The 25,635-nt window shown below is 31.3% G+C and overlaps 2 protein-coding genes across 11 annotated transcripts in view; one reads left to right on the top strand and one right to left on the bottom strand.

Annotated features, from left to right (window-relative positions):
- The window catches only part of LOC119687727 (CD109 antigen-like), a 38,038-nt gene extending 17,577 nt beyond the window's left edge, over positions 1 to 20,461 (top strand). For 2 of the 10 annotated variants that reach the window (XM_038102160.1, XM_038102158.1), the window contains exons 7-10: positions 17,919 to 18,097; positions 18,171 to 19,069; positions 19,135 to 19,644; positions 19,799 to 20,461. In XM_038102160.1, the coding sequence (XP_037958088.1) occupies positions 17,919 to 18,097; positions 18,171 to 19,069; positions 19,135 to 19,644; positions 19,799 to 20,359 (2,149 nt within the window). In that variant the 3' untranslated portion in view covers positions 20,360 to 20,461. Of the gene's footprint in view, positions 1 to 2,730; positions 2,915 to 7,822; positions 8,031 to 10,380; positions 10,571 to 11,264; positions 11,431 to 12,824; positions 13,051 to 15,504; positions 15,686 to 16,022; positions 16,243 to 16,601; positions 16,780 to 17,918; positions 18,098 to 18,170; positions 19,070 to 19,134; positions 19,645 to 19,798 lie in introns of all 10 variants that reach the window. The other 8 variants (XM_038102155.1, XM_038102153.1, XM_038102154.1 and 5 more) reach the window with 8 other exon arrangements.
- Positions 20,462 to 21,409: 948 nt separating this feature from the next.
- Positions 21,410 to 23,136, bottom strand: LOC119687728 (zinc carboxypeptidase-like). Its single transcript, XM_038102161.1, has 5 exons — positions 22,905 to 23,136; positions 22,717 to 22,844; positions 22,205 to 22,598; positions 21,743 to 22,130; positions 21,410 to 21,652 (listed from the first exon to the last, which is right to left on the bottom strand). The coding sequence occupies exons 1-5, from the start codon at positions 23,073 to 23,075 to the stop codon at positions 21,447 to 21,449; spliced, it is 1,287 nt and encodes a 428-aa protein (XP_037958089.1). The 5' UTR covers positions 23,076 to 23,136; the 3' UTR covers positions 21,410 to 21,446.
- Positions 23,137 to 25,635: the final 2,499 nt, after the last annotated feature.

The following is a 25,635-nucleotide window of genomic DNA, read 5'->3' on the forward strand; positions in this document are numbered from 1 at the left end:
ATAATTTCTCGGGAATGTTTGTCTATACTGTTTATTTTATTTGTTGATATAAAAAAATATCGGGACCTCGTTGCTATGCTGATTCTAATAAAATTGTTAAAAGGGAAAAACTACTTAATATCTTTAATTAGTTTTTATTTATACAACCGTATCTTATTTTATATTTTTGTCAAATCAAATTAATAAGAAAATATACAGTTAAAGGTTTCGATTTTATAAACGATAGAACGTCTACACAAACGTTTCCTTTATACTATCATTATTAATATAACTTTTTCTGCAAACGTTCCCAATTAAAAGGTACTACTTCTAATAGTTTTATTAAGTTTGTGAGTTCTTTAGAATATAAGAATCCACTACTAATACATTCAAATTTCCGAGTATTTAATACGACTCAATTAAGTTAGCTCAAAAATAAATTTACTTACTAATGTCTTAATTAGTTGAATTCGTTATACAACTTCGATATATACTTTTCACTATTTTGAAATGATATACATAAAAATTATTAGGAACTTTATTTAAATAAAGCTTGGATCTATAAATGAATGAATCTAAGTGAGTCAGTCTTTTGCGATGAGTTATTATTTGTATTCAAAAATTTTTCAATTGTTAGAAATAAATTGGCAATTCTACAACTGTGTAGGTCTGCGATTTTTAAGATATTACATCTGCAATATCTTAATAATGTTAGTTCGATTGTTTCACCAATATAATGATGTTACTATACTACTGTATTATATTACCTTTATATTCCATAAGATCCCGAAACTTCTGTTCATTCACACCAACAAACATTTATTTTTGTATATTTTTAATTTTTTTGTAATTTCATTTATTTTTTTAGCCAAACGTTTAAAATATTTTTCGAGAGGGTTTAGAACTCGTATCGGTGGCGATCTTCGTAAGGCTGATTTAGATGAAATTGATATAAGAATAGCGGATTCGCCACCCTATTTTGAGCCAAATTTAATAAATATACGCAAAGATTTCTCAGAAACATGGATATTTGAAAATATCAACCGTACTGAGTATGCGAAAAATAGAAATTAAAAAAATATATTTAAGATATATTGAATGAATATACGTTTGCACTGCTAAAATGTATTTTTAGAGAACTTTTCCCTACCTCCCCCTTCCTCTTCACACTCGTTTCATCTGTTAATAGACATATAATTAACCTTGCATATATGCATTATTTATTGTAGATTTGTTGTAAATTTGTTGTTTTACCCAGATTTCTTAGATTTGGTTAAAGACAGGTCCTTTCGGACGAACAAATTAACACACACACGAGTACTGAAGCATTTCGAAGAAATATAAATTCTTATTTCAACATTAGCAAATAATTAAAAAAGCCGGGGACTAATATTAGAATTTTCAAAAAAACATTAATCATGAAGAATATGCAGTTATTTGTTTTTGTGTGAACTATATAGGTTATATATATTATTTGTTAATTTATGAACTTAAAATCTCCTTTAGTTACGAATTTTAATCTGCATAAAAGACTTTTTTTTAAACCATTAGAACAGCGACCACTGATAGCATATGACAGTCCTATTGCTCTTCTTGCAAATAGAGTTGTAGGTATAAATGGTCCAATGCCTGGTACAGCGACCGCACCTCCAACTATTGCACCGACAGTACGGAGAAACTTTGAAGAAACATGGATCTACGAAGAAAATCTAATGTAAAAATTGTTGAGATATTTTATATATGGTAGTAAATAGAGTAATTGGTTTTAGACTAATTGTGCTTACGGTTGGACTTGTAAGGATTTTCCAAAAAGTTTTTCCACTTTTTTCGAATCACATTATCATATTCTTCTCAGTTGTAAATATTCCATTCATTTATTAAATTTTTAAGTGAAATTTTTACTATAATTTACTACAATGCACTTTTAAAAAAAAGTTGTACACAATTATGATATTATATGTATGTTATTGATGTCATCGCAAACGGTAATTTGAATATCATTGCAGTCTTTAGTCAAACGAAGGATTCTGTGCTTTATAAGAAGTCGGCTGAAGATTATTAATGACGATAGATGTTGAGTTCAGACTCTCGTGTTCTTGTTTTTTCTGGTGTTATTAAGCCTAAAAAAAGTCTTGTAGATTGTAGGTAATATGTATTATGTATTGTATTGTATTGGTATATGCATATTATTCTTCAGTTTTATAGTTTCAATTGAAAAAGCTCACGAATGCCTAATATTCCAGCAAAATTTTTTATCTTAGAAATTTGAAATTTCATATATTGGAACAAAATATAATATTTTCACTCCATAAGTCGTTGCTAGGTTGATAAGTTGTCTCCAGGACTAAATAAGTATCTACTAATTGTAAATTGAATTGTAGGTGGTAGTAGATTTGGAGGCGACTTTAATGACGCAGGTGTACTAAATCATGACAGCAAGAGAGTTATTAGTATTAGTTTGATGCATAGTTAAGCTAAAACTCGTAAGGATTTTAAAGAAGTTTGGATGTTGTACGAAGATCCTAAGTAAAGACAATGACCATTTTTTTTGGTATTTTGCTTCTAACTCAACCTACACACTTACAGTTTTCTTAATCTGTTATAAAAGCATATGTATGTTATGTGTTGATGTATTCTTTAACTGATCACTTTTTGGTTTGCACTTTCATCTTCATTAATTTTCTTCCAGTCAGTTCTGCTAAAATCTGAAGTCTGTTTATGTATCATTGAAAAAATAATTTTTTTTATTAGATGATATTTACTTCGAGCAACCAATAGATGAAGAAACGGAAGGAGCTTATTATCTAGAATCACTCACTGAGTCATTTGAAACCACAGCTTTGTCTGTTAATGAAGATGAGGTCGAAAGTGAAAATACAGAGATACGTATTCGTAAAAATTTTGAAGAAAATTGGATATTCTTCGATCAGAAAATGTAAAATTGATAATGACTAAGTATTGAAATCGTTAATATTTATTTTTCATTTCTTTTTGGTTTTGGGTCGTATAAAATAACAGTTAGGTTTCATATTTTCCAAGAATTGCATGTTGGATTTGTTGATGTCTTGACTATTGTATAATTTAGAGTCTGTGATTTATACAAACATATTTAATGTAGAACCTGATTGATTTTAGCTTGATTTTACAAACACATAGTGCTGTCAAAGTATGAATAGAAACTGCATCTTACGGAGCTCTTAAAACTCGAATGACTTCATTTGAATTCTTTCCAAAAAAAGGTGAATTCAATCAATTCTTGAAACTCTTCTTCAATACTGATAATAACCTTAGTTTAATAAATGATGGTATGTACAATGGGCAAATGCTTAAATGGTTGCAATTTCCGTATTGACATGCATAAAGATTTTCCTCTATTGTGATTAATTAATGGAATTAAGAACGATATGGAGGAAAGAAAAGCTACTTAATTTAACTATTTTGACTGGTTCGTTGCAATATAATCTGAGTCGCTTATATTGTAAGATTTGTTTAAGCAAAAACTATTATATTCAATTTCCCTTTTTTTAATTTCCTGAAATTGCCGATAATCGATTTGTGGCGGTGATTTAATGATAAAGTCATACTTTAAGTTTAGATTGGTTGCACAAAAGATCTATTATAATCGCTATGTTAAGTAAAGATGAGTTGGAAATCTGGAACCCATTCAATTTTCATTTTATTTTTTTTATAAAATGTCAGCTATTTTTAAAAATTTTAGGCTATTTTACTGACATTACTACAGTACTTTTGAATGCTGAAATGGATTTTATTCGGAGGCAATTTTTACATATGAAATGAATGTTAAAACGTCTAAGCATATTCTTTATGAATGCATATAATATAACTGGCCACCAGCTGATGTATTTATCAGGGAATTTCCGTTTCATATAGACAGTCCTGTTAATTTCTTTTGGTTTTTCAAATAGAAGATTCAAGTAAATTCTGATAACGCAGTTAGTGTCATAGATAAGATCCGATGAGAGACTAGTTAGAATTAAACATTAATAGAATTAATAAGTCGTTGTTGAGAAATAAAGTCATGTTTGTAAGTTTTTGTTCCAATACTTTTATTAACATTTTAGAAGTCTTTACATACTAAATATGGGGAGTTCCTAATATTAGGAATTCTGTTGATGAAGGCAAATGCAAATTTGCTGAAATACGTACAGGAATATACTAAAAACGACGATCGAAATAAAATTTTTAATCTGAAAAAAACAAAATCGACTTTAAACTATTTTTGACATAACACCTTAAAACAATTTAAAACAAAATACGAGGGCGGTTTGATAAGTCAGTGACTTTTTGAATAAAATTTTTTTCGGGAAATAAACATTTTATTTTTCTATACAATCACCTTTTAGCTCGATACATTTAGTACAGCGTTTTTCTAATTTTCTTATTCCCTCCAAATAACAGGTTTTCTCAAAGCTCTCAAAATACGCGTTTGTTTCATCTGCATAAAGATTTCTTCATACGACTCAAATCTCTTACCGCCCAGCCATTTCTTTAGGTTTGGAAACAGAAAATAGTCGCAGGAGGCTAAATCTGGAGAATATGCTGGATGGGGTAGCAGTTCGTATCCCAATCATCGTGACTAGACAAGTGTGCACACGTGCATGGAACAGCACTTTCTTCTTCACCAAATGCGGCCGTTTTTGCTTCAAATCAATGTCGAATCTATTCAAAAGCTTTGAATAATATTCGCCGGTGATCGTTTTACCTTTCTCGAGGTAATCGATGTGAATGACGCTTGCATCCCAAAAAACTGTGGCCATGACCTTGTTGGCTAACAAACTCTGATGGATCCATGTTGCGTCCACAGTAACAAAACGGCGCAAAAATTCGTTCGAAACATCGCTAAGCATTTTTTTGAAGTGGTCACACGATTGCGCTTATGGTTGAGTGTGAGCAATCGCGGCACCCATCTCGCAGAGAGTTTTTTCATATCCAAATATTCGTGTAAAATATGATGTACCCGTTCAGTTGAGATACTTACAGCATGAACTAACTCACGCACTTTTATTCTCCGATCATCCAATATCATTTCAATATCATTTATCATTGGTACGACCACAATGGAACTCTGTAAATCATTAAAATTGATGGTGCCGAGTCCCTGTAGTATTTATCAAGTCTCTCCTTAGTTTCAGTGATGGATTTTTTGCGTAAGAAGTAATGCTTAATCAGTACACGAAATTCGCTTTGTTCCATTTTCGTAAAAAATTCACAAGGTTGTCTGCTTTGAACGGCTATCAAACGCCAACTGAACGACGTAGCTTGCTCAAAATTACAAAGTTGCCCACTGGTAGATTACAGCTGATGACAGCACTGTTGTATTTGGAGGAACTGCGCGGGAAATTTAAAAAGTCACTGACTTATCAAGACGCCCTCGTATTTTCCGACTGTTTTTATTCAATATTACTTGTAATGGGTCTGCAAGTATGGGCGGGTGATCTTTTGAAAAAATAAACCACAGTGTGGAAGTTGAAGAATCAGTACTATGAATCGGTAAAGAGTTCCCAGAGTTCCCAGAGAGTAGGCTTTTTACTGATTGGAAAAAGTTATTACCTCTTCAATATTATTTTTAGATTTATTCTATAAATTAGTTTACATAAACAGTTAGGTTCTGTAAACTCGTGTTATTTATAGAGTATCACTCTGAAAAAACACTCAATATTCAATATAGATTTATAGAACTACTAAAATCTCAGTTAGTTAAATTTCTTATACGACTTCGATATTTATTTTTTACTATATTGGAATAAAATGTATAAAAATTATTGGAAGCTATACTTAAATAAAGCGCAATGTGTGGATCTAAGTGAGCCAGTTTTCTTGCGATGGACTATTATTTGTATCCAAAAATTTTTCAACTATTAGAAAAATATATTAGCAATTCTGCTACTTCATAGGTTTGCTATGTTTAAGACGCTAGTTAGTTCTGTGGTTTTATCAATATAATGATATTACTGTACTTTTGTATTATATTACCTCCATATTCTATAAGATCTTGAAACTTTTGTTTATTCATACCAACATAATTTCATTTCTGTATTTTTTAAATTATTTTTAATTATAGTAATTTCATTTATTTTTCTAGTCAAACGTTTAAGATATCCTTACGGACGAAGTAGAGTTCGTGTTGGTGGTGAATTTCGTTATGCTGTTTTTAACGTAAATGATAAAAGAATAGCGGATTCGCCACCCTATTTTGAGCCAAATTTAATAAATATACGCAAAGATTTCTCAGAAACATGGATATTTGAAAATATCAACCGTACTGAGTATGCGAAAAATAGAAATTTAAAAGATATATTTAAGATATATTGAATGAATATACGTTTGCACTGCTAAAATGTATTTTTAGAGAACTTTTTCCTACCTCCCCCTTCCTCTTCACACTCGTTTCATCTGTTAATAGACATATAATTAACCTTGCATATATGCATTATTTATTGTAGATTTGTTGTAAATTTGTTGTTTTACCCAGATTTCTTAGATTTGGTTAAAGACAGGTCCTTTCGGACGAACAAATTAACACACACACGAGTACTGAAGCATTTCGAAGAAATATAAATTCTTATTTCAACATTAGCAAATAATTAAAAAAGCCGGGGACTAATATTAGAATTTTCAAAAAAACATTAATCATGAAGAATATGCAGTTATTTGTTTTTGTGTGAACTATATAGGTTATATATATTATTTGTTAATTTATGAACTTAAAATCTCCTTTAGTTACGAATTTTAATATGCATAAAAGACTTTTTTTTAAACCATTAGAACAGCGACCACTGATAGCATATGACAGTCCTATTGCTCTTCTTGCAAATAGAGTTGTAGGTATAAATGGTCCAATGCCTGGTACAGCGACCGCACCTCCAACTATTGCACCGACAGTACGGAGAAACTTTGAAGAAACATGGATCTACGAAGAAAATCTAATGTAAAAATTGTTGAGATATTTTATATATGGTAGTAAATAGAGTAATTGGTTTTAGACTAATTGTGCTTACGGTTGGACTTGTAAGGATTTTCCAAAAAGTTTTTCCACTTCTTTCGAATCACATTATCATATTCTTCTCAGTTGTAAATATTCCATTCATTTATTAAGTTTTTAAGTGAAATTTTTACTATATATTTTTACTATATAAAAACTTGCAAAAATTGACAGATTTGAACTAGAAAGCCCTGAAGTGTTTATCGTGTAGACATGACACTCTATTGTCTGATATCTTGTTTTCTGATTTTTTTCATTATCTTTTTTAATATTGAGCTGGCCCTTAAAGAGTGATATGAAAAATACTTTTGTCGGTTTTTAGAGATAAAACAATAATAGTTTTTAATACAGAAGTAATGATTGTACCCGCAAAATGGTAGAAGGTGGTTGAAGATTACATGAAATAATTTAATTTATAAAATTGTTTGTAAATTTAAAACATTGTGTTTTTAGCACTAATTAACACCGCTCAATATTTTTTGCCTAACTCATTATAAGGATCAGATAAGGAAAAGTATTCGATTTACTCAAAGGTGAGGACGTTATAAGGCAGGATATAAAGTTCTTTATTTTTGAATTTTGAATTTGATTATTTCTTAATGTGTACATGGATTATATAGCGAGGATGAGTTATGTTAAGAAATAAAGTTGTTATGTTTATAAGTATCTATTCCAATACTTTGGTTCATTTTTTAGAAATCTTTACTTACTAAATATTTATATTATATTTTATAAGAATAAAGATGTTGAGTTCATAGGAATTTCATACAACAGTTTATAAATAATTGATATAATCCATGGTGTTTTGACGAATACTAATTAAGACATTTTTGAATTTAGGGTATCCTTACATGCCCGTTTTATATGATAGCTATTTTGTGAGTTACGCTCAGCCCTTGGCTGCTGTTGGTTTTGCTGTTCCTGGTTCTGCTACTGTTGGTGTTGGTGCTTTTGCACGTCCTCAATATGGAGCTATGCCAGTTCCATCGCAACCTCCACGTATACGTAAACTGTTCTTAGAAGCCTGGATTTGGGACGATATTAATACGTAAAGCAATCCTTTGCATTAATTTATTTGACATTCACTGGTTTTCTTTTTAACATGAAGTTCAATCCTTTTATCTTTTTATGACGTTATTGTTGTGGGAACATAAATTATTTTTAAGATAATATTATAATTCATATAAAATTGGTCATTACAATATAAAGGAACTCATTAAGTATGTGTTGTTAGGCAAATCAAATCATGGGATACATTGAAAAAATCAAATGAAATACAATTCAAGGGATGAATATTTTAAAAGGAATTGAAATACATACTATTCGTTTTTGGGTCTCCTTTTTACATCACTTCATTTCATATATTATATTAATTGTGCTCATCACCGAAAGTGCTGGAACAAAAGCCACACCAGAAACCCTCCGAAAAGGTTTTATCTGGAGATCTTATCACACACTAATTCTCGAAATAAAATGTTATCAAGCCTAGGAGCAGTTCTTTAATGATTTTATAAAAAATCAGTGCTTATCTAGACTTTTCTATGCTAACTTATGTCTAACTAAAATAATTTTTTTTCCATCTGTACTTTCAAATGATCATTTTTCCTTTTATGGTAGAACATTTTTGTTCTTATTGTAACTAGTAAGTGACATAGAAATTCCTGAATATATTCAGTAATGATTGAAGTAATCACTTTAATTACAACACTTTAATCTCTTTGCAAACCAAGTTACTTGCTATTAATATCTCTTTCTGATTTCTACTCTGATCTTACAACTTTTGGTGCACAATTTGGTTCATAATTTTATATATTTCCTCACATTATGCCATTTATTACATATTATTTATTTTCAACTAATATTTTAATATTTTAATTTAATTTTCTATTTCTATTTCATCTTGACGCGTTTATATCTCACTCTAACTAATTTAACTTTTCACCAACGGTTCCAACTTTAATTACCTATCTTTTCTCACTTATGCTTACATATATTTCTTTATTATTATTTTATTACGTTTATTTTGTCTTAATTTCTCTAAGCATGCTGTCTTCTTTTATTCTATTTTAAAATTGCTTCTCTATTCTATTTTTAACTATTATTGGTTTATATTAGCTTTTTTTGATGTGTTTTTTCTTTTATTCTATTTTTACTTTGATTTTATTTCTTCTTTGCTTATGATTTCCATTTTATTTATTTATTGCTTAATATTTATGCTATCTTTTTACCTTTGTTTATTTAAAGAGACTTTCATCTCTTTTAAAATATTTTCCGACTTCTTGTATTCAATATTATTTGCTTAGATATATACCGGCGTAATTGCAGGATATTGGATGGGTCTGCAAGTATGGGCGGGCGATCTTTTAAAAAAATAAACCACAGCGTGGATGATAGGAATCAGTACTGTGAATCGGTTAAAAGTTCTCAGAGTTCCCAGAGAGTTGGCTTTTTACTGATTGGGAAAAGTTATTAGCTCTTCAATATTATTTTTAGATTTATCCTATAAATTAGTTTACATACACAGTTAAGTTCTGTAAACTCATGTTATTTATAGAGCATCACTCTGAAAAAGCACTCAATTTTGAATACGGCCTTATATATGTAAGTCTATGTATACATATCTATTTATATATATTTAAATATAGATAAATTAAGAATGAGTAATGATAGGACCGATTATCTGTAGATGTCATTTGTTAATAGTTTTAAATTCTTTCCTTCTCCTTCTCGCGCGTTCTCTCTCTTTTTCTATGCGTATGCTCTGTTTTTAGTAGAAGTAGACGAGAATTTTTTTGCAGTAATAAGTAGAAAGCAAACTGATCTCAGGTCATTTTTGATCATTCGATTTCATGTTCGTAATGCTGCTTGTGAGTCTGACCAACATTAACAATACTAACAAACGATTTTATAACTATAGCATGGACTTAAAATTTCAGTACGTCTTTTCTATCCTTTTACTATGCTTACACACTGCACTCCCTCAACCTATAGTTACGTTTTAAACGGTTTTAGGTAATGTTTGTTGATATCACGGGCTATGGATATGCCCGTGATTTAATAAAAGTCATGTTTTGTTCATGGTTATATAATCCGTAAGTCTCTTCTCAAAAATGTCCGAAAACTGCGGGAGAAATTTTACTCCTAATTCTAATGGCTGATTACAGTTTAGGTTAGGTTGCATAAAAACTACTATAGTCGCTGCGCTGAGCTCGGTTCGAATCTAACACCCTGTTAATTTTAGCTATTTTTTATAGTTTCAATTTACGGCCATTCGGTACTTTAGAACGACGAAATGGATATTTTTTTGATTATAGTAATAGTTATAAAAGTTTTTTCCTTTGGTGAACATTTTGCTACCTAAAAATTAATTTATTTTCCTTTATGCGTATGCTTTATAGATAGAATTATTTTTTTGCAAGCGGACACAGTATTCCTGGAATCAGCAGTTGAACAAAGTATTGAAGAACTTATCGAATCTGTAGACACTACAGTTTCTACTGAAAATACGGAAAAGGTGGAGCCAGAGAAAAAAAATGTACGAATTCGTAAGAACTTTCAAGAAAATTGGATTTTCCACGACCATAAAATGTAAAAATAATGATGACTAAGTATTCAAATCTTTTTCAAATATTAGTTGGAATAGTCTTTAGTCTTTTAATAACGTTTTGGTTTTGGTTATTGAAAATCTGTCTTTAGACTATATATATATATTTTATTTAAAATTGCATGGTATTTAAAACTACTTTGTTTGCAAAATCTCAGACGTCTTTAGCATTGTGTTATGAAAAAATTTATATATTTTTATATTTTAATCAGTTTAATTTGTAAATATGGAAACTGACTTACATTAAGATATGCTACACAGATCCTAGGGTTCTTATTAATATAAAGTTAGATACGAGGGTAAGACAGTCCCCATGACTTGGTTGTCTCAAGAAACTGTGATTGTCACACTTCAAGTACTTGCTATGTCTCAGTTAAAAAAGCGTTGATTGATTCTATTCATTTATAAGTTATTTTTCAAGATCAGTATAATCTCTGCCCGCTATATGTGTCCGGATAAGTGCCTGGTCCGGAAGTTGGAGATAGTGTTAAAAATGTTCATAAACTGACTTTCGAGCTATAGTTAGGGCTAAATATAGGTAAAATACATATTTGTTTTTATATTCAATAATAATAAACGAATATATCGATGTACCGATATATAGAGTCGATTTTTAATATACAACAATAAAAAAAACAAAATTCTAATATATGTCCTATGTATTTGCTATAATTTTAGACTTCATTTATCCAGTTTATTTAGAAGTGAGTGAAGTAGCAAAAGAAGAACTTCTAGACTCCGTATTCGTAGCAAGTCAAATTAACCGGGTTGACACTCAAGACAATGAAAATTTGAGAATTCGTAAAGATTTTCGGGAAAACTGGATTTTCATTGATCAAAACAAGTAAAGACTGATAATCAAAATTTTTTTTTATCTTATAATTTTGCTTGAAATTATTATTTTTGGAAACGGGTTAATCATTTTTACTGGTTTTGATTAAGCTATTGTAAATAAACAAACAGGAAACGTTAATATTATAAGAATACTTATTATATAATATAAAAACAGATGACATATTGCCATTATAGAAAATGCAATTCAAAATAATTGATCGCGGGTGTAAGTCCATAAATGAAGGATACTTTCAGTGCATTATTGGTTGTCTTTTATATTGTGTATATATACGCCTTATATATTTGTGTAATCGGTTATTGGTTTTCGAGTGATGAAAATATTTAATTAGCGTATTATGTCTGTTCAAGTATTGATAATATAATATAATATCTCGTGATGTCAATGTCTCGTGATATATGGTAAGGCTCATTCAATGATTTAGACATCTCGTTTCCAACTGTTCTTCTCCAACTGTTTTTTTGGGTCATCCAATGCTACGCGGTCAATGCAAATGTTACATGTGTATTGTGTGGGACTTGATGCGTGATATATCTTTTACAACGCCAGGCTGTTAATAGTCTATGGTTATCAGATTTTGCATATACATTGCAGACATCACGTTAGTAATGACGATAAAATTCTTTTTAGAATGACCTGTGTTTGAATATTATATGTGCATATTCATTGTCTGAATGACGTTAATAATCAGTTGAATTGAAGAAGTATGGATATATGAACACTATAAGATGGTGATTACGGTGTTTGTTAACATCAAAAATTGTCAGATCTTATCTAGGAAGTTCTGAACCATTCATCGTGTAATTCCGACATTCTATTGCCTGACATTATATTGTTTTCCAATTTTTGACATTATAGTTTCTAATATTGAGTTTACCTTAAAAGAAGGCTGTGGAAAAAACTTGTGTGATTTTGATATTTTTCAATACAGAAGGAAAGATTGTAGCCGAAAAATGGCAGAAAGTGGTTGAAGATTATATGAAATAATTTAATTTATAAAATTGTTTGTAAATTTAAAACATTGTGTTTTTAGCACTAATTAACACCGCTCAATATTTTTCGCCTAACTCATTATAAGGATCAGACAAGGAAAAGTATTCGATTTACTCAAAAGTGAGGAGGGTATAAGGCAGGATATAAAGTTCTTTACTTTCGAATTTTAAATTTGGATTTTTTTAATGTGTTTTTATAAGTTTCTCTTTCAATACTTTTATTCACATTTTAGAATTCTGAATTCACTAAATCTTTATTTTATACTTTATAACAGTAAAGATGTTGAGTGCGCAGAAATTTTATATAATAGTCGAAAAAAATTAATATGATCTATTAGCACTCAAATGATATAAAGTTCATACAATTACTAAGAAACATGTATTTAAATATAGGATATCGTCCCGTATTTCATTCACTTCCTAGACCTGGAATTCTTTATATGCGTACCGGTCAGCCCTTGGGTGCTGCTGAAATTGGTAATAGAGTTGCTTTTGCAAGCTCTGCACATGCACCTCGACCATTTCCATCATCACGACCATCGCAGCCACCACTTCTGCAACAGCCACCACGTATACGTAAACTGTTCTTAGAAGCCTGGATTTGGGACGATATTAATACGTAAAGCAATCCTTTGAATTAATTTATTAGACATTCACTGGTTTTCTTTTTAACATGAAGTTCAATCTTTTTATCTGTTTATGACGTTATTGTTGTGGGAACATAAATTATTTTTAAGATAATATTATAATTCATATTAAATTGGTCATTACAATATAAAGGAACTCATTAAGTGTGTGTTGCTAGGCAAATCAAATCATGGGATACATTGAAAAAATCAAATGAAATACAATTCAAGGGATGAGTATCTTAAATGGACATGAAAAACATACTATTCGTCCTTGGGTCTCCTTTTAACATTACATCATTTTATATATTATATTAATTGTGCTCATCACTGAAAATGCTTGAATAAAAACTTTATTAAATATTCTTTGAAAAGGTTTTGTCATAGATCTGTGAAATAAGTTATCTTTATGATGTTATTAATTGAAATCTTAATTTCTCCGAAGTCATTCATTTGGAGGGAGAAAAAATGAAAATGAAAATTAATTTATAATTTATGATTAATTTAAATTTATAATATTGATTTTTGTTCAACAAAATTTACTCTAAACGATAATGAAAATCAATCGAAATAGTCTCGATTTATTTACGATTTCTAATAATTTATTTCACATTTCCATTAACTTACGATTATTATTTGCTCGTGCTCGCCAGACGCCACATTAATTTACTTCACACCTGCACCCCTCATTGAAGAAGAACTTTTCGGACACACTTTTGAAGACTCAAGGAAGGCTGGTCAATTAGAAGAAGAAGCTTTGGCTGAAATTGAGTACTTTGCGAAATATATGCGAGATAAACCACCAAAACTATATATACATACCAAGTATTTATTTGCATGGAGTTCTTTGGATGGACTAGCGTAAATGTTTGAAAACGATCTTTTCTCAGCATTAGTACTCCTCGAAAGAGCTCTCATAACCAATCATTAATAAACACACTTAAAATTACAAAAAAACATGTGTGCTTTCAAGCTTTGAGTGAGCTTCGCAAGGAATTTGACCTCTATAGACATGTCATTTTTTCACAATGCATCTATACTAATTTTATTGAGAATTATACAAAATATAGTATAGAACGCTGAACGCTGAACGCTGATTTTGAAGTTTCTTTCCATGCTTTAATATTTTAAAACATCATTTTTATGAGAACTCTAATTGTCACTTCAATATATATTCTAGTGAATTCAAGATTCTGAACACTTGGGTCACCACATCTCTATACATAAAATCATATGTTATGACCTCAGCCATGTATTATTTTTTTCATTATATAAAAAAAAAAATCGTTGTGCGATGATTATGGGTGTTAACAGTAATGAACTAAAAATGGAGTATGACCATTTTATAGGAATGATTGTTTCCTCATTCGCATATATTCATAAAAATAGTCAATATATTTCACTTATTCTTTGTTGTCTTATAATAGTCTTATGGGTTACTGAAATTTAGAACTTAGTTTAGATCATTCTTTAGTTGTTTTGCGATTATGATATATAATGCACGGCACACCCTAAAGTACTGAAATATTTTCAGATGATTTTTAACAACGTGATCGCATATACTTGACAAAACATTGGTAGTAACATGCCCATATTCATCTTCAAACTGTCATATGTTTGATGATTATTCACGTTAATAATTTCTAGTGCTGATAACTCACTTAAGGAATTTGGTGGCATATTATAAGACTTTATTATATTAATAAAATTTCTATTATTTTTTCGTTGAAATACTTGTGTTGTTATTATATTACGAGTATAACTGGGAAATGCATGACATAAGCGTTACTGGATATATTCAGTAATGGCTGACTGTCAAGAAATTATGGATAATTCCGTACATTGATTGGGTTATTTGCAAACGGAGTTATTACCTTCTTTTTTTAAGAAACTAACTTTTTTAAAATATTTTCGTCTATTCTATATCACTCTATGATTTTTTTTATTTATTCTTCAATCATTTTTTTTTCATTAATCTAACTACTCTAAATACTCTATTTCTTTCATTTTTTTCATATTCACTCACATTAAGCCATTTGCTACATATGATTCCTACTTATTTTTTTATTATTATTATTTTTTTTAAATTTATTTTGTCTCAATTTCTCTAAACATGCTGTCTTCTTTTATTCTATTTCAAAATATAGACGATAGAATAGAGAGGGTGAAGTAGATATAGTTTTAGTAATATTAATTTATGTTAGATCGCGATCCTGATGATGACTCTCAAGGAGGTCGAAATATAGACCAATAGCCAATAGCCGGATTATATTAGTTTTTCATATAATTTTGTTTTTTTTATTTAATCTATCTGAACCTTGATCTTATTTCTTCTTTGTTTACTTATTATATTTATTTATTTATTATTTAATACTCTATTTTTTTCTTTTAATTTTATATCTTCTCAAAATATTTGACGGTTTTTTTGTTCAATATTATTTGCTTAGACATGTACTTCTTTCCTTATGATGGTCCGGTATTTGCCTTTGCGGCGGCTCCAATGTTAGGCGGGGCTGCCGTTGATGCACTTGCTGTTGCAGAAATGGACTCTGGTGTTTCAAATGTCGTACCCGCGCCACAAGTCCGTAAAGAATTCCCAGAGAGTTGGCTTTTTATTGATTTGGAAAAGTAAATACCTCTACAATATATGTTATGTATCTGTTAAATTACATATAAGTTAGTTTACATGATCAGTTTGTTGCTTACTTGTGCACACGCTCTAGACATCAGTGTTTCTCTCTTCGAGGTTTCAGGCAAATATTTTAAATACTTAGGTATTTTTAATTGGAAATGGGAATACTATTCCATTATATTTTCTATGTGCTTTGTGTATTTCACTATTTTGTTTATTTGTAAATATTTTTGTGTACCGTCAATACTGTTTTGTTCTATCTTACACAATTGTTTTTATTAAATTTATGTATTGCATTATTTTATTAAAAAAAACAATGTTTTGAAACTGCAGCGATATTTAAACTACGGCCTGTTGCGGCTGGCACAGGCAGTGTACCTATTATGGGTGCTTCCGGACAAAAGTTGTCAAGCGGTGCTACTGCTGTTTCGGGCGCTACTGCTTACCTCACAACAACTTCACCTACAATAATCGACAAGCCCAGTGACTATGAGATGAGGACACGCAAATACTTTGTGGAAAGTTGGATATTCCAAGACCTCAGTTACGATTTGTATGACAGCTACACAAAAAATTGTTATTAAAAAACTGACCTTCCAATTTGTGTGCCTTGTTTTTACAGTGTTAACTATCGTAGTTTTTAATTTGCGTAAATCTTAATGTAACTAAATGTTTTTTATTATTTAAGTGTAAGGGTACAGCTCTTTTAAATCTTTGGTTTCATATTGTGTGGTTAGTGAGGGGTTAAACTTGATGAGCACATAAACACCACACTAAAATATTTCGTACTTAAATTTTTCTCATATTTTAAACTAAATTGGGTCACTAAACTCTTGTGTATTTCTATGAATCTAAAGATGTGAATAATGTTAGTTTCAATGTAATTGATACATTTCAACTCCTTTCATGCAGCTGAATTCTTGTACCCTACGACCACGAGACCACCAATTTATTACACTAGCACAATATATTATACATCAACTATATCGCCAACGTATGCAACAGCACCACCAGCAACGAGTACTGAGGATAACAGCCCGAAAATTCGTAAAGAATTTCAAGAGAGTTGGATCTTTTATGATAAAAACAAGTACATAATTTATTCAGTTCTCATCACGTACTCTCATTTAGTGCCAATCATGTTCAGCATACTCACTTTGAATACAAAGCCTTGAAAAGATTCGTTAAGATTATAATTGAGACACTGCATGCGCATCTCTGTTACTTTGCCTCATAAATTTTTTCAAATTAGGACAAATATATAGGCTCGGGGACAACAGACGATATAAATTTTTAGGGTCACTTTGCGGGTATGTGCTAACGCGACAACCTCATGGAATGGAGGAAGTTGCTATGCCTGATGTATTGGATGAACAGGAAAATATTTTACTTGACATACAAAAAATTTTATTGACATGTAGATCTGGTTTAGTCAAAATTTGAAAATGTTAGTTTCACCTTATACCATTTCTATAATGCATTTGTCGGTAAGCCCCACTAAGTTTCTGGTATATGTATTGCAGAGGCTTGTCAAGAATACTGAATCCATGAATCTTAACAAAAATTTTTTGTGAGCTATGCTGCATATATGGTGATTCTCAAATGAAAGTTATATAGACTAAATAAATCACTTCAGATTTATGTAAATAAACACAAACAAAATAATTTTGTACATTTGTATAGCACAAAAACTTCTACTTATATAACACATACATATAGATTAATATCTATTTTTATATGACATTGAACTCTTATTTATGTGCTTTTTAATATTTAATTGCTTTGCATGTCTTGTAAGAAATAATTAATTATATTATTATGTTGATATGTTGTATACAGACAACACTAATCATACCTGGGTCACCTTTCAACGTATTAACTCTTTCTATTCAAATTAGTTTCCACTCACTACATTTAGTCCATACCCACCACTTTCACTTAATATTCACCACTTTCATTTCATACTCACCACTATTTTATATTAAGTTTTAATAAAGATAAACATACTTTAACATAATTATGCTTTATATCCATTAAAATTATTTTAACACTTTATATTAATGAAAAAAATTTTTGGTTATTTAGTTAACGCTGGTTGTCTTGTTCTTACTAATGCTTTTCTACACACACCTGATACATATCTGCTTGTTTGTTATCGCTTACAATAAAAAAACAAAAAACATATTTTTTATGCCCTGTTAGTAATATATGTATTCCGTTACATAATAGCACTGGCCCTGATGGACTTAAGTTTACTAAAAAAATCCCCGATACAATTACTTCCTGGGTCATAACCGGCTTCTCCATTAATCCAAAGACTGGCTTTGCTCTAACTGACGATGCTACTAAAATAAGAGTTTTTCAACCATTCTTCATATTCTTGAATCTGCCACATTCCGTGAAACGCGGTAAGTCTATTGGATTTCTTCACATTAGATTGATTTCATATAATTTTTTTTTTACTTTAATGCTCGTATATAGGCGAAGCTTTTGCTCTACCTGTTATACTAAATAATTATATGTCACAACCACTGACAGCTGAGGTCACCATGGACAATACTGACGGCGACTATCAATTTATTGAAGCAACAAATGAAGTTGATGAAAATTCCATTAACGAGGTGAAACGTGTTAAACGCGTTACAATTCCTGCAAATTCTGGTGCCAGCGTATCTTTCCTTATTCGCCCAAATCGTGTTGGAGATGTGTCTATGAAGATTACTGCGATTACACCTGTTGCTGGTGATAGCATACATCAACCACTTAAAGTTGAGCCAGAAGGAGTACCAGTATATAAAAATGATGCTGTTTTTATAAATTTGCAAGAGACAATGACGCAAAATGGAAATTTCAATATTAATATACCACCGGAGGCAGTTCCAGATTCAGAAGTCATTGATTTCAGCGTAATTGGGGATGTGCTTGGACCTACATTAAATAATTTAGATCAATTAGTGCGCAAACCATATGGTTGCGGTGAGCAAAATATGATCAACTTTGTGCCAAATATTTTGGTACTTAGGTATTTAGACGCTACCAATAAGTCAATGCCTAGTCTAAGAGATAAAGCTAAAGGCTTTGTGGAGAATGGTTATCAACGAGAGTTAACATACAAACACGACAACGGTGCTTATAGTGCTTTTGGCAAGAGCGACCCTAGTGGTAGTACATGGCTTACAGCGTATGTTGTACGTTCGTTCCATCAAGCAGCTAAGTTCATATTCATTGATCCCAATGTCAATAAGCAAGGTCTAAATTATTTAGCCTCTGTACAAGCTGAAAACGGTAGTTTCACAGAGCACGCAAGACTGCTCGACAGCACAAACCACAATAAACTTGTGATCACGGCTTTCGTGTTGATGGCTTTCTTTGAGAATGTGGTGGGTTGTTAAAACTTTGGGGATTTATTATGTGTATTTTATGTTGTATGTAATTTTATTTGTAGGAACACATTCCTGAATACGAGAAAACTATTAATAAAGGCTTAGCTTATTTACGTGAAAACGTGGATCAGACAGATGATTTGTATGCAACCGCAATTATTGCTTATACTCTTAAATTGGCTAATGATCCAAAAGCGGAAAAAGTGTTGGCCAAATTGGAAACACTCGCTAAGGAGGAAAATGGTCAAAAATCGTGGTCAAAAGACTCTACAAAATCTATGAATAATGCTGTAGAACTTACTTCTTACGTTGCGCTTGCGAAATTGAATACAGAATCAGCGGAAGAAGCATTGCCTATCATAAAATGGTTGGTGGCACAACGGAATAGCAATGGTGGCTTCCAGTCAACTCAAGACACCGTAGTCGGTTTGCAGGCTCTCACTAAATTCGCCGAAAAAACATCTTACGGTTCGGGCGAAGTTGAAATTGATTTCGAGTCCAATGGTGGTGAAAAGAGAACGGGTAATATGAAGGTTAATGCAGATAATGCATTGGTGCTACAAACCCATGTGGTAAGTAAATATACATATAATATTTGAAAGTAACGGTTGAAGTGCAAATGTTTTATTATGTCTATAACAAAACAATTGCAGAAAATAATTTATGATTTATATTTTTACCTCTTACTTCTTGGGTTTCTTATATATTTTAAATCTATTATTTTAGCTACCAAAAACCACAAGACATCTTTCATATACTGCTAAAGGTCGTGGTTCGGCGATTGCACAGCTGTCGTATCGGTACAATATTGCCGAGAAGGAAAAAAAACCCAGCTTCACGCTAAACACTAAGGTTAACAATGCTACACTACCAAATCTGCTCGTATTGGAAATTTGTGCCGAGTATAAACCTTTGGAGAACGCTGAACCAGGCAAAGAGTCAAACATGGCTGTAATGGAGGTGTCATTACCTTCTGGCTATACAGCTGATGCAGATACGCTCACCAAGATCGATGCTGTAGATCGTGTTAAACTTGCCGAAACTAAGGACGCTGATTCAACTGTGATTGTTTATTTCGATAGTTTGGCAGTGGGTGATATTAAATGCGTACCAGTTGAGGCTTCGAAGACTCATCCCGTAGCTAAATTGAAACCAGCGCCTGTTGCCATTTATGATTATTATGTATCAGATCAACGTGAAACGGAGTATTATACTGTGCCTTCTTCTCTGTGTGATATATGCGAAGGTGAGGACTGCGGTGAAGCTTGTAAGGGAATCAAACGTTAATGACTATTTCAAAATCACTTTCAGTCAATTTTAAAAGTTTAAGTTAAAATTCATAAAAAAATTATTTACTTTTCTACCATATATCAATTAAAGTTTTTAAAATAAATCACAATTTTTGAAATTACTAAAGCTTTTTAAATAAATAAACCAATGTCGAAGTAAAATTTGGCAATAGGTACTGAAATGGAAAATTTTATATATGTAGTGCGGATATATACTTACAGAAGTTGGATGTCTCAATTCTCAAAGAAGACATGGTATCATCGAGATCACAGAAATTTTTAATTCTACTATCCAATTGAATAGTAGTCGACCGTCCAAAACACAATTGCGTTATTATTTTAGGGTTACTTAATGTTCTGTGTTCAATATAAAAAGGGAAATTTTATCATCGTTAATATTTGATGATGTGTTGAAGATTTGTTTCTGCAATGAAAATAATGGAATTCTAAGAGCTGTCAGACTTACGCTGTGGAATCATTCGTTTATCCCAACCAATTGTCACTTAGTTCACTAATAAATCGAACCCGGCAGGGATTCGGGGTTATCCTTTTCTAATGTTATTTCTTAGAGTTTTATTTTCAGCCCATATGTACGTCACTTCTATCTCTTTTTAGAATAGTTAATTGTTTTTAGCTTGGAAGTAGCACCAATATCTATAAAGATAATTTCGATAGTAATTTATAGTTTAACAGTAGTAAATAGGCCTTCCAATGAAGTTGAATTTAGTTTCTAAATGTCGAAGTTCGGTGCAAGATTTTTATGTATTGCGAAAAATAGTTTCCTATTCCCTTGCATGCTATTCTGGAGTTACGGGTAATGTAATCTCAGGCAATAGGTTTATTGGTAAAACAATATGTAAAAAATCTATGAAGTTATAGTTAGTGACATTGATAGTCTACAGATTTGATATGGATTATATGGATTATACTAGTCTCACTGAAGTGTTACTGTAGCTAATTTAAATTAAAGGCGTTTATGAAGAGATAAAGTACTAAGTAACTATTACTAAAGATCAACTAAGTTAAATATATTTAATTCACATCTCCTTTTTATTAAAGTTAAATATCTCAAGAATTAAAATAAGTTAATATTTAGTATTAAGATATTCCAATTCTGTTGCTCTTTTCACAAGTGCTAATATGCCATTTAGTGTTTCCTCAGCATTTGGTATTATATTCACCGGCGGCAGTACAAAGCCGTAGCGCCCTAAATCGCGAAACTCAATAGTGTAGGTAAGTTTAATGTCTTGTTCGTTATAGGCCCAATCGATTGTTGTACCAGATGCAGTATCTATGAAAAGACATTAATATTAACATAAGAAATGTATACTAAAATTGGAACAGCAAAGTGCTGTGGGGGTATTTATTAAAATAGGCTTACATAATACACCTGCCGAAGTACCGTATTCATAATTAGTAGCATATGACGTGCCTGCAACAGCATCTACATATGCCTTCGCTACGGACATTAAGTCATCGTAATTGGGTGGCAACTCTTCTTCTGAGTGACCATAAGGTGATAGCAAAACTTGACTATATGAATGAAAAGCTAAAAGTATATTTATTTTAGACTTGATGCCCGAAATGAAATCAGTTAAGCCCTTAATCTCTGGTTCAGAGAATGGGTAGGGTCCAGCATAGTCAGAAGCACATGGATCATCAGAAGCACCTCCGTTTTCCATCCAATGTGAATCAAAATTGCGATTAGGGTCAGCGCCAATACAAGTTGAAGTTGAAACGGGTTGTCTTGTTTTGCGCCATAAGCGGTCCTAAAAACATGAAGCTCTTTAATTATTACGGTTAAAATTGATTAAGGAATTGATGATTTGTATTCGAAACTTACCTTTTCGTGCGTGTAAACAAAGCCATCCACATTTAGCACGGGCACAATATACCAATCATAATTTTCGGCTAATTGACGTACTTCAGCTTTTGTAGATGTTAGTAGTTCGTTGATGAACCAAGTGGCAGTAGCAGAGGTAATCCATTCGCGTGCATGTATATTAGATTCAATGAAGATGCCCGGATTTCCTGCTTTGTAGGAAATCTTAATACCATTTATGGTGCGACCTTCATATGATTTGCCTACAGTGAAACGCTCAGTGATGAGAGGATAAGTTTTTAGAACTTCATCAAGCCAACATTCAATGTCAGCTAGTGGATAGTAACGCGTCCAATCCAGTGTAACTGTGTCATCAATTTTTTGAATGTTGTCATTTATTTCAGCATTTATAAGACTGCAATTAATGTTATTGTTTCATGCATAAATATAAATATTTATATGTGTATACAAATGTATAAGAAATTACACAAACTTTTCATTATATTTATCGAATTGTGAAAGTTTATTCTCACCTTTGGACATTCGACACAATTTTTTCGGTCGTAATGCCCCAAAGCTTGACTAGGCGCATAAATTGTTGTATCACATTTGGGCTTATCATTATGTGCACTTCAGTGCCGGAACTATGCCATAAATCGTACTAAATTAATTATTGCTTTAAGTCATTTTTTGAATAAAGTATTCAATATCTGTAGCTTACATGTTTCGAGTTTTTCAATAATTCCTTGACGATCTTACGCTGTAGATCATTTTGTAATTTTATTTTGAAAACTTGATAGTTCTCGTAGCGTTTGGCAGAGTCAGTATTTGTGGTAGCTGAGACTACACAAACTGCTGTAATGATTCCAATTAGAAATAGAAACGTTTTCATTATATCAGTTCTGATGTTTACTATTTAATCGATTGCTTAGTTCTCGTTTAACTGCTTTAGAATTAGCCAATTTTGTGTTAATATGGTTTGTCTTCATATCAGCAGACGATATGATTAGACACTAATCTACAGCTTAGTACTGTGCTTAAATTATTAGTATCAAAACTTGATTAGATTAGATTTAAATGATACAAAAAACTGATACGGAAACAATCATATTGCACCTATATTTGATGGATATTATTGTTTATATCTATAGAAGGGTAGTATCCTACAATGATACTACCCTATAATAGTAATAGGGTTGTAGATACTAAGCTACATAGCATCCTACAATGATACTACCCTCTTTAAGAAACAAAAAATCATTAAAGAATATATTAGATTTTGACTATTGTATTTTGCCCTTTCTAAAATCACTGAAAGATTTTAGTGATATGTCTTCTATACAAAGTCTGTATTCATATTCAAAAGCCGGTGAGAAGTTATCAGTTCAATCATTGTTTTAAAATTCAATCTGTTCATTTTTAGTAGCTATTTGTGTTTCTTATAAAAGTATTTTGAAAAGAAGAGCTTGGTTTAGCGCGACTTTTCATCGTTCGAACATTTGTGGTGGGTTTTACTGGTTTAACCCAGTTTATTTAAGCTTTTGAAGTTATATTTGCTGGCATCCAGAATTAGTTCTGCCATTAAAATCACTATGTGTAGGTGTCCAGTGTGAAGTCATTTGATTCATATTAGCAAGGTTTTATATGATATTGACTGTCTCTCAAACTACAAGAGAGTTTGTCGAACTCGAGCGTAAATCTTAAATGGCTGTCTGACTGACATGAGATTTATGTTTCTGTGTCTAGTTTTCTGATAGCAGATGTTACCTGCAGAGATTTATTTATATTTGTCTCTAGTTGTAGATTCCAGAGCTCGTTGTATCTAGAAAGTTTGAACTATTTCGAGAAAATATATTTAAAATAGAATAAAGGCTGTGAGATGTAATAATAATAATAATTATATAATAATAATTATATACTAATTAATAAACATAAAATGTATTCATGGTCTTTACCAGCAAATACAAACTGCCACCACTCACTTAAACGTAACTAAAATATAGCTCATTTGAACCATCTTTATACTTTAAATATTTGGAGACCCATCTTATATTTCAAATTGATTTTAAACATAGCGGGTATAGGGGTTACAAAGGCTTCTGCGTACTCTACCGCTAATAAAAAAATTTGGAGGATGTAAATTGGGCATCAGTCCTTTCTCATAATCCTGTAGATTTATTGTATTTGCTGTACTAAATCCCATTTTTATTGCAATCAAGTTAACGTTATATACATGTATGTCCCTAGCAGTTGTTTTTGCAAAGTGTAAGATTGCCTTGAAATGTTGTGGTTATTTGAAGTAGTTGTGTATAAATTTATAAGTTAAGACCAAATGATTTTCTGGATTTAAAAACACTGTAAATAATTACAAATTGATCAAGAATAGAAATCGATTTTTATTAAAATCGGATTTTTTAAACTAATTTCAACTGCCTCTAAGAATACTTTATAGTCCTAAAAAGACGGATCAAAAATGTTACGTTGAGCTTACTTGTCCAAATATGCTTATGACATGGTCCGTCTACGATTATAAGAGTACAAATTTAAGCTCCCATTTTTCAATATAATTACTGTAAAAACATAAGATTATTCAAACCGAAGTATGCCGATAGAATATCGTACCGCTATACAATACCCGCTATTGTACGAGGGCTACTTATTAAGTCTTGCGCTTATTATTGAAAACACAGTGGTTAATCAGTGAAAAAGGATTGGTTTTTCGAAGTATTCTCTATAATATGAATACATTTTTGCATTCGATTCAACCTATTTTCAAAACAGTTTAAGCTCTCTGAAGTTGGTATCTCCAAAACTAGGGTTTTGAATGTCTCAATAGTCTGTTCGTATCTAAAAAACTGCTCTCCACGCCTTTTTTTCTTAAAGTTTGGGAACAAGATGAAGTCATTAGGTATCAAGTCGAGACTGTAAGGCAGATGATTAATCAATTCAACGTTTTCAGTGCTCAAAAACTCATTAAACGCATTATAGATCCATGATTCGTAACCTATCATAATGCCGTAGATGTGTTTTGAGCTATCTCGGCCGTACTTTTTAAGCATTTTCTTGCACAAATCATCACCTGCCTTCTTTTAAGCGATTGTTAAATTATGGAGAATCCAACGAGAACAAATCTTTCTGACAGCTAAATGTGTATGTACAATTGGATGTATGCTGGTCCCACTAATGCCCAAGAACGCCTCTACCTCCCGGTAACATGCTGATCCATCTCAATCATAAAATAAAATAACCACTAACTGCGAATGTTCATTATTTAAACATCTCTCCAGTATCTTAAATGTTAGCATGAAAGACATTGTTTACAAATTGGTTTCCTGATCGAATGTAAAATGTTACCACAAAATATTTATGCTTTTGGCAATGCTCTGCTACTATCGATTACTTTTGAGAGCATTTTCTCTAAAAGTACACCAGCCAAATGGCTTTCACAGCAG

The sequence above is a fragment of the Teleopsis dalmanni genome, chromosome X (assembly GCF_002237135.1).
Source record: "Teleopsis dalmanni isolate 2A chromosome X, ASM223713v2, whole genome shotgun sequence".
NCBI classification, from domain to species: domain Eukaryota; kingdom Metazoa; phylum Arthropoda; class Insecta; order Diptera; family Diopsidae; genus Teleopsis; species Teleopsis dalmanni.

Excerpts from the sequence above, each read along its gene's own strand:
- LOC119687728 (XM_038102161.1), bottom strand. The coding sequence starts at position 23,075 with ATGAAAACGTTTCTATTTCTAATTGGAATCATTACAGCAGTTTGTGTA. Across the intron at positions 22,845-22,904 it reads TATTGAAAAACTCGAAACAT|TACGATTTATGGCATAGTTC; the intron begins GTAAGCTACAGA and ends TAATTAATTTAG. Across the intron at positions 22,599-22,716 it reads ATTGTGTCGAATGTCCAAAG|TCTTATAAATGCTGAAATAA; the intron begins GTGAGAATAAAC and ends CATTAATTGCAG.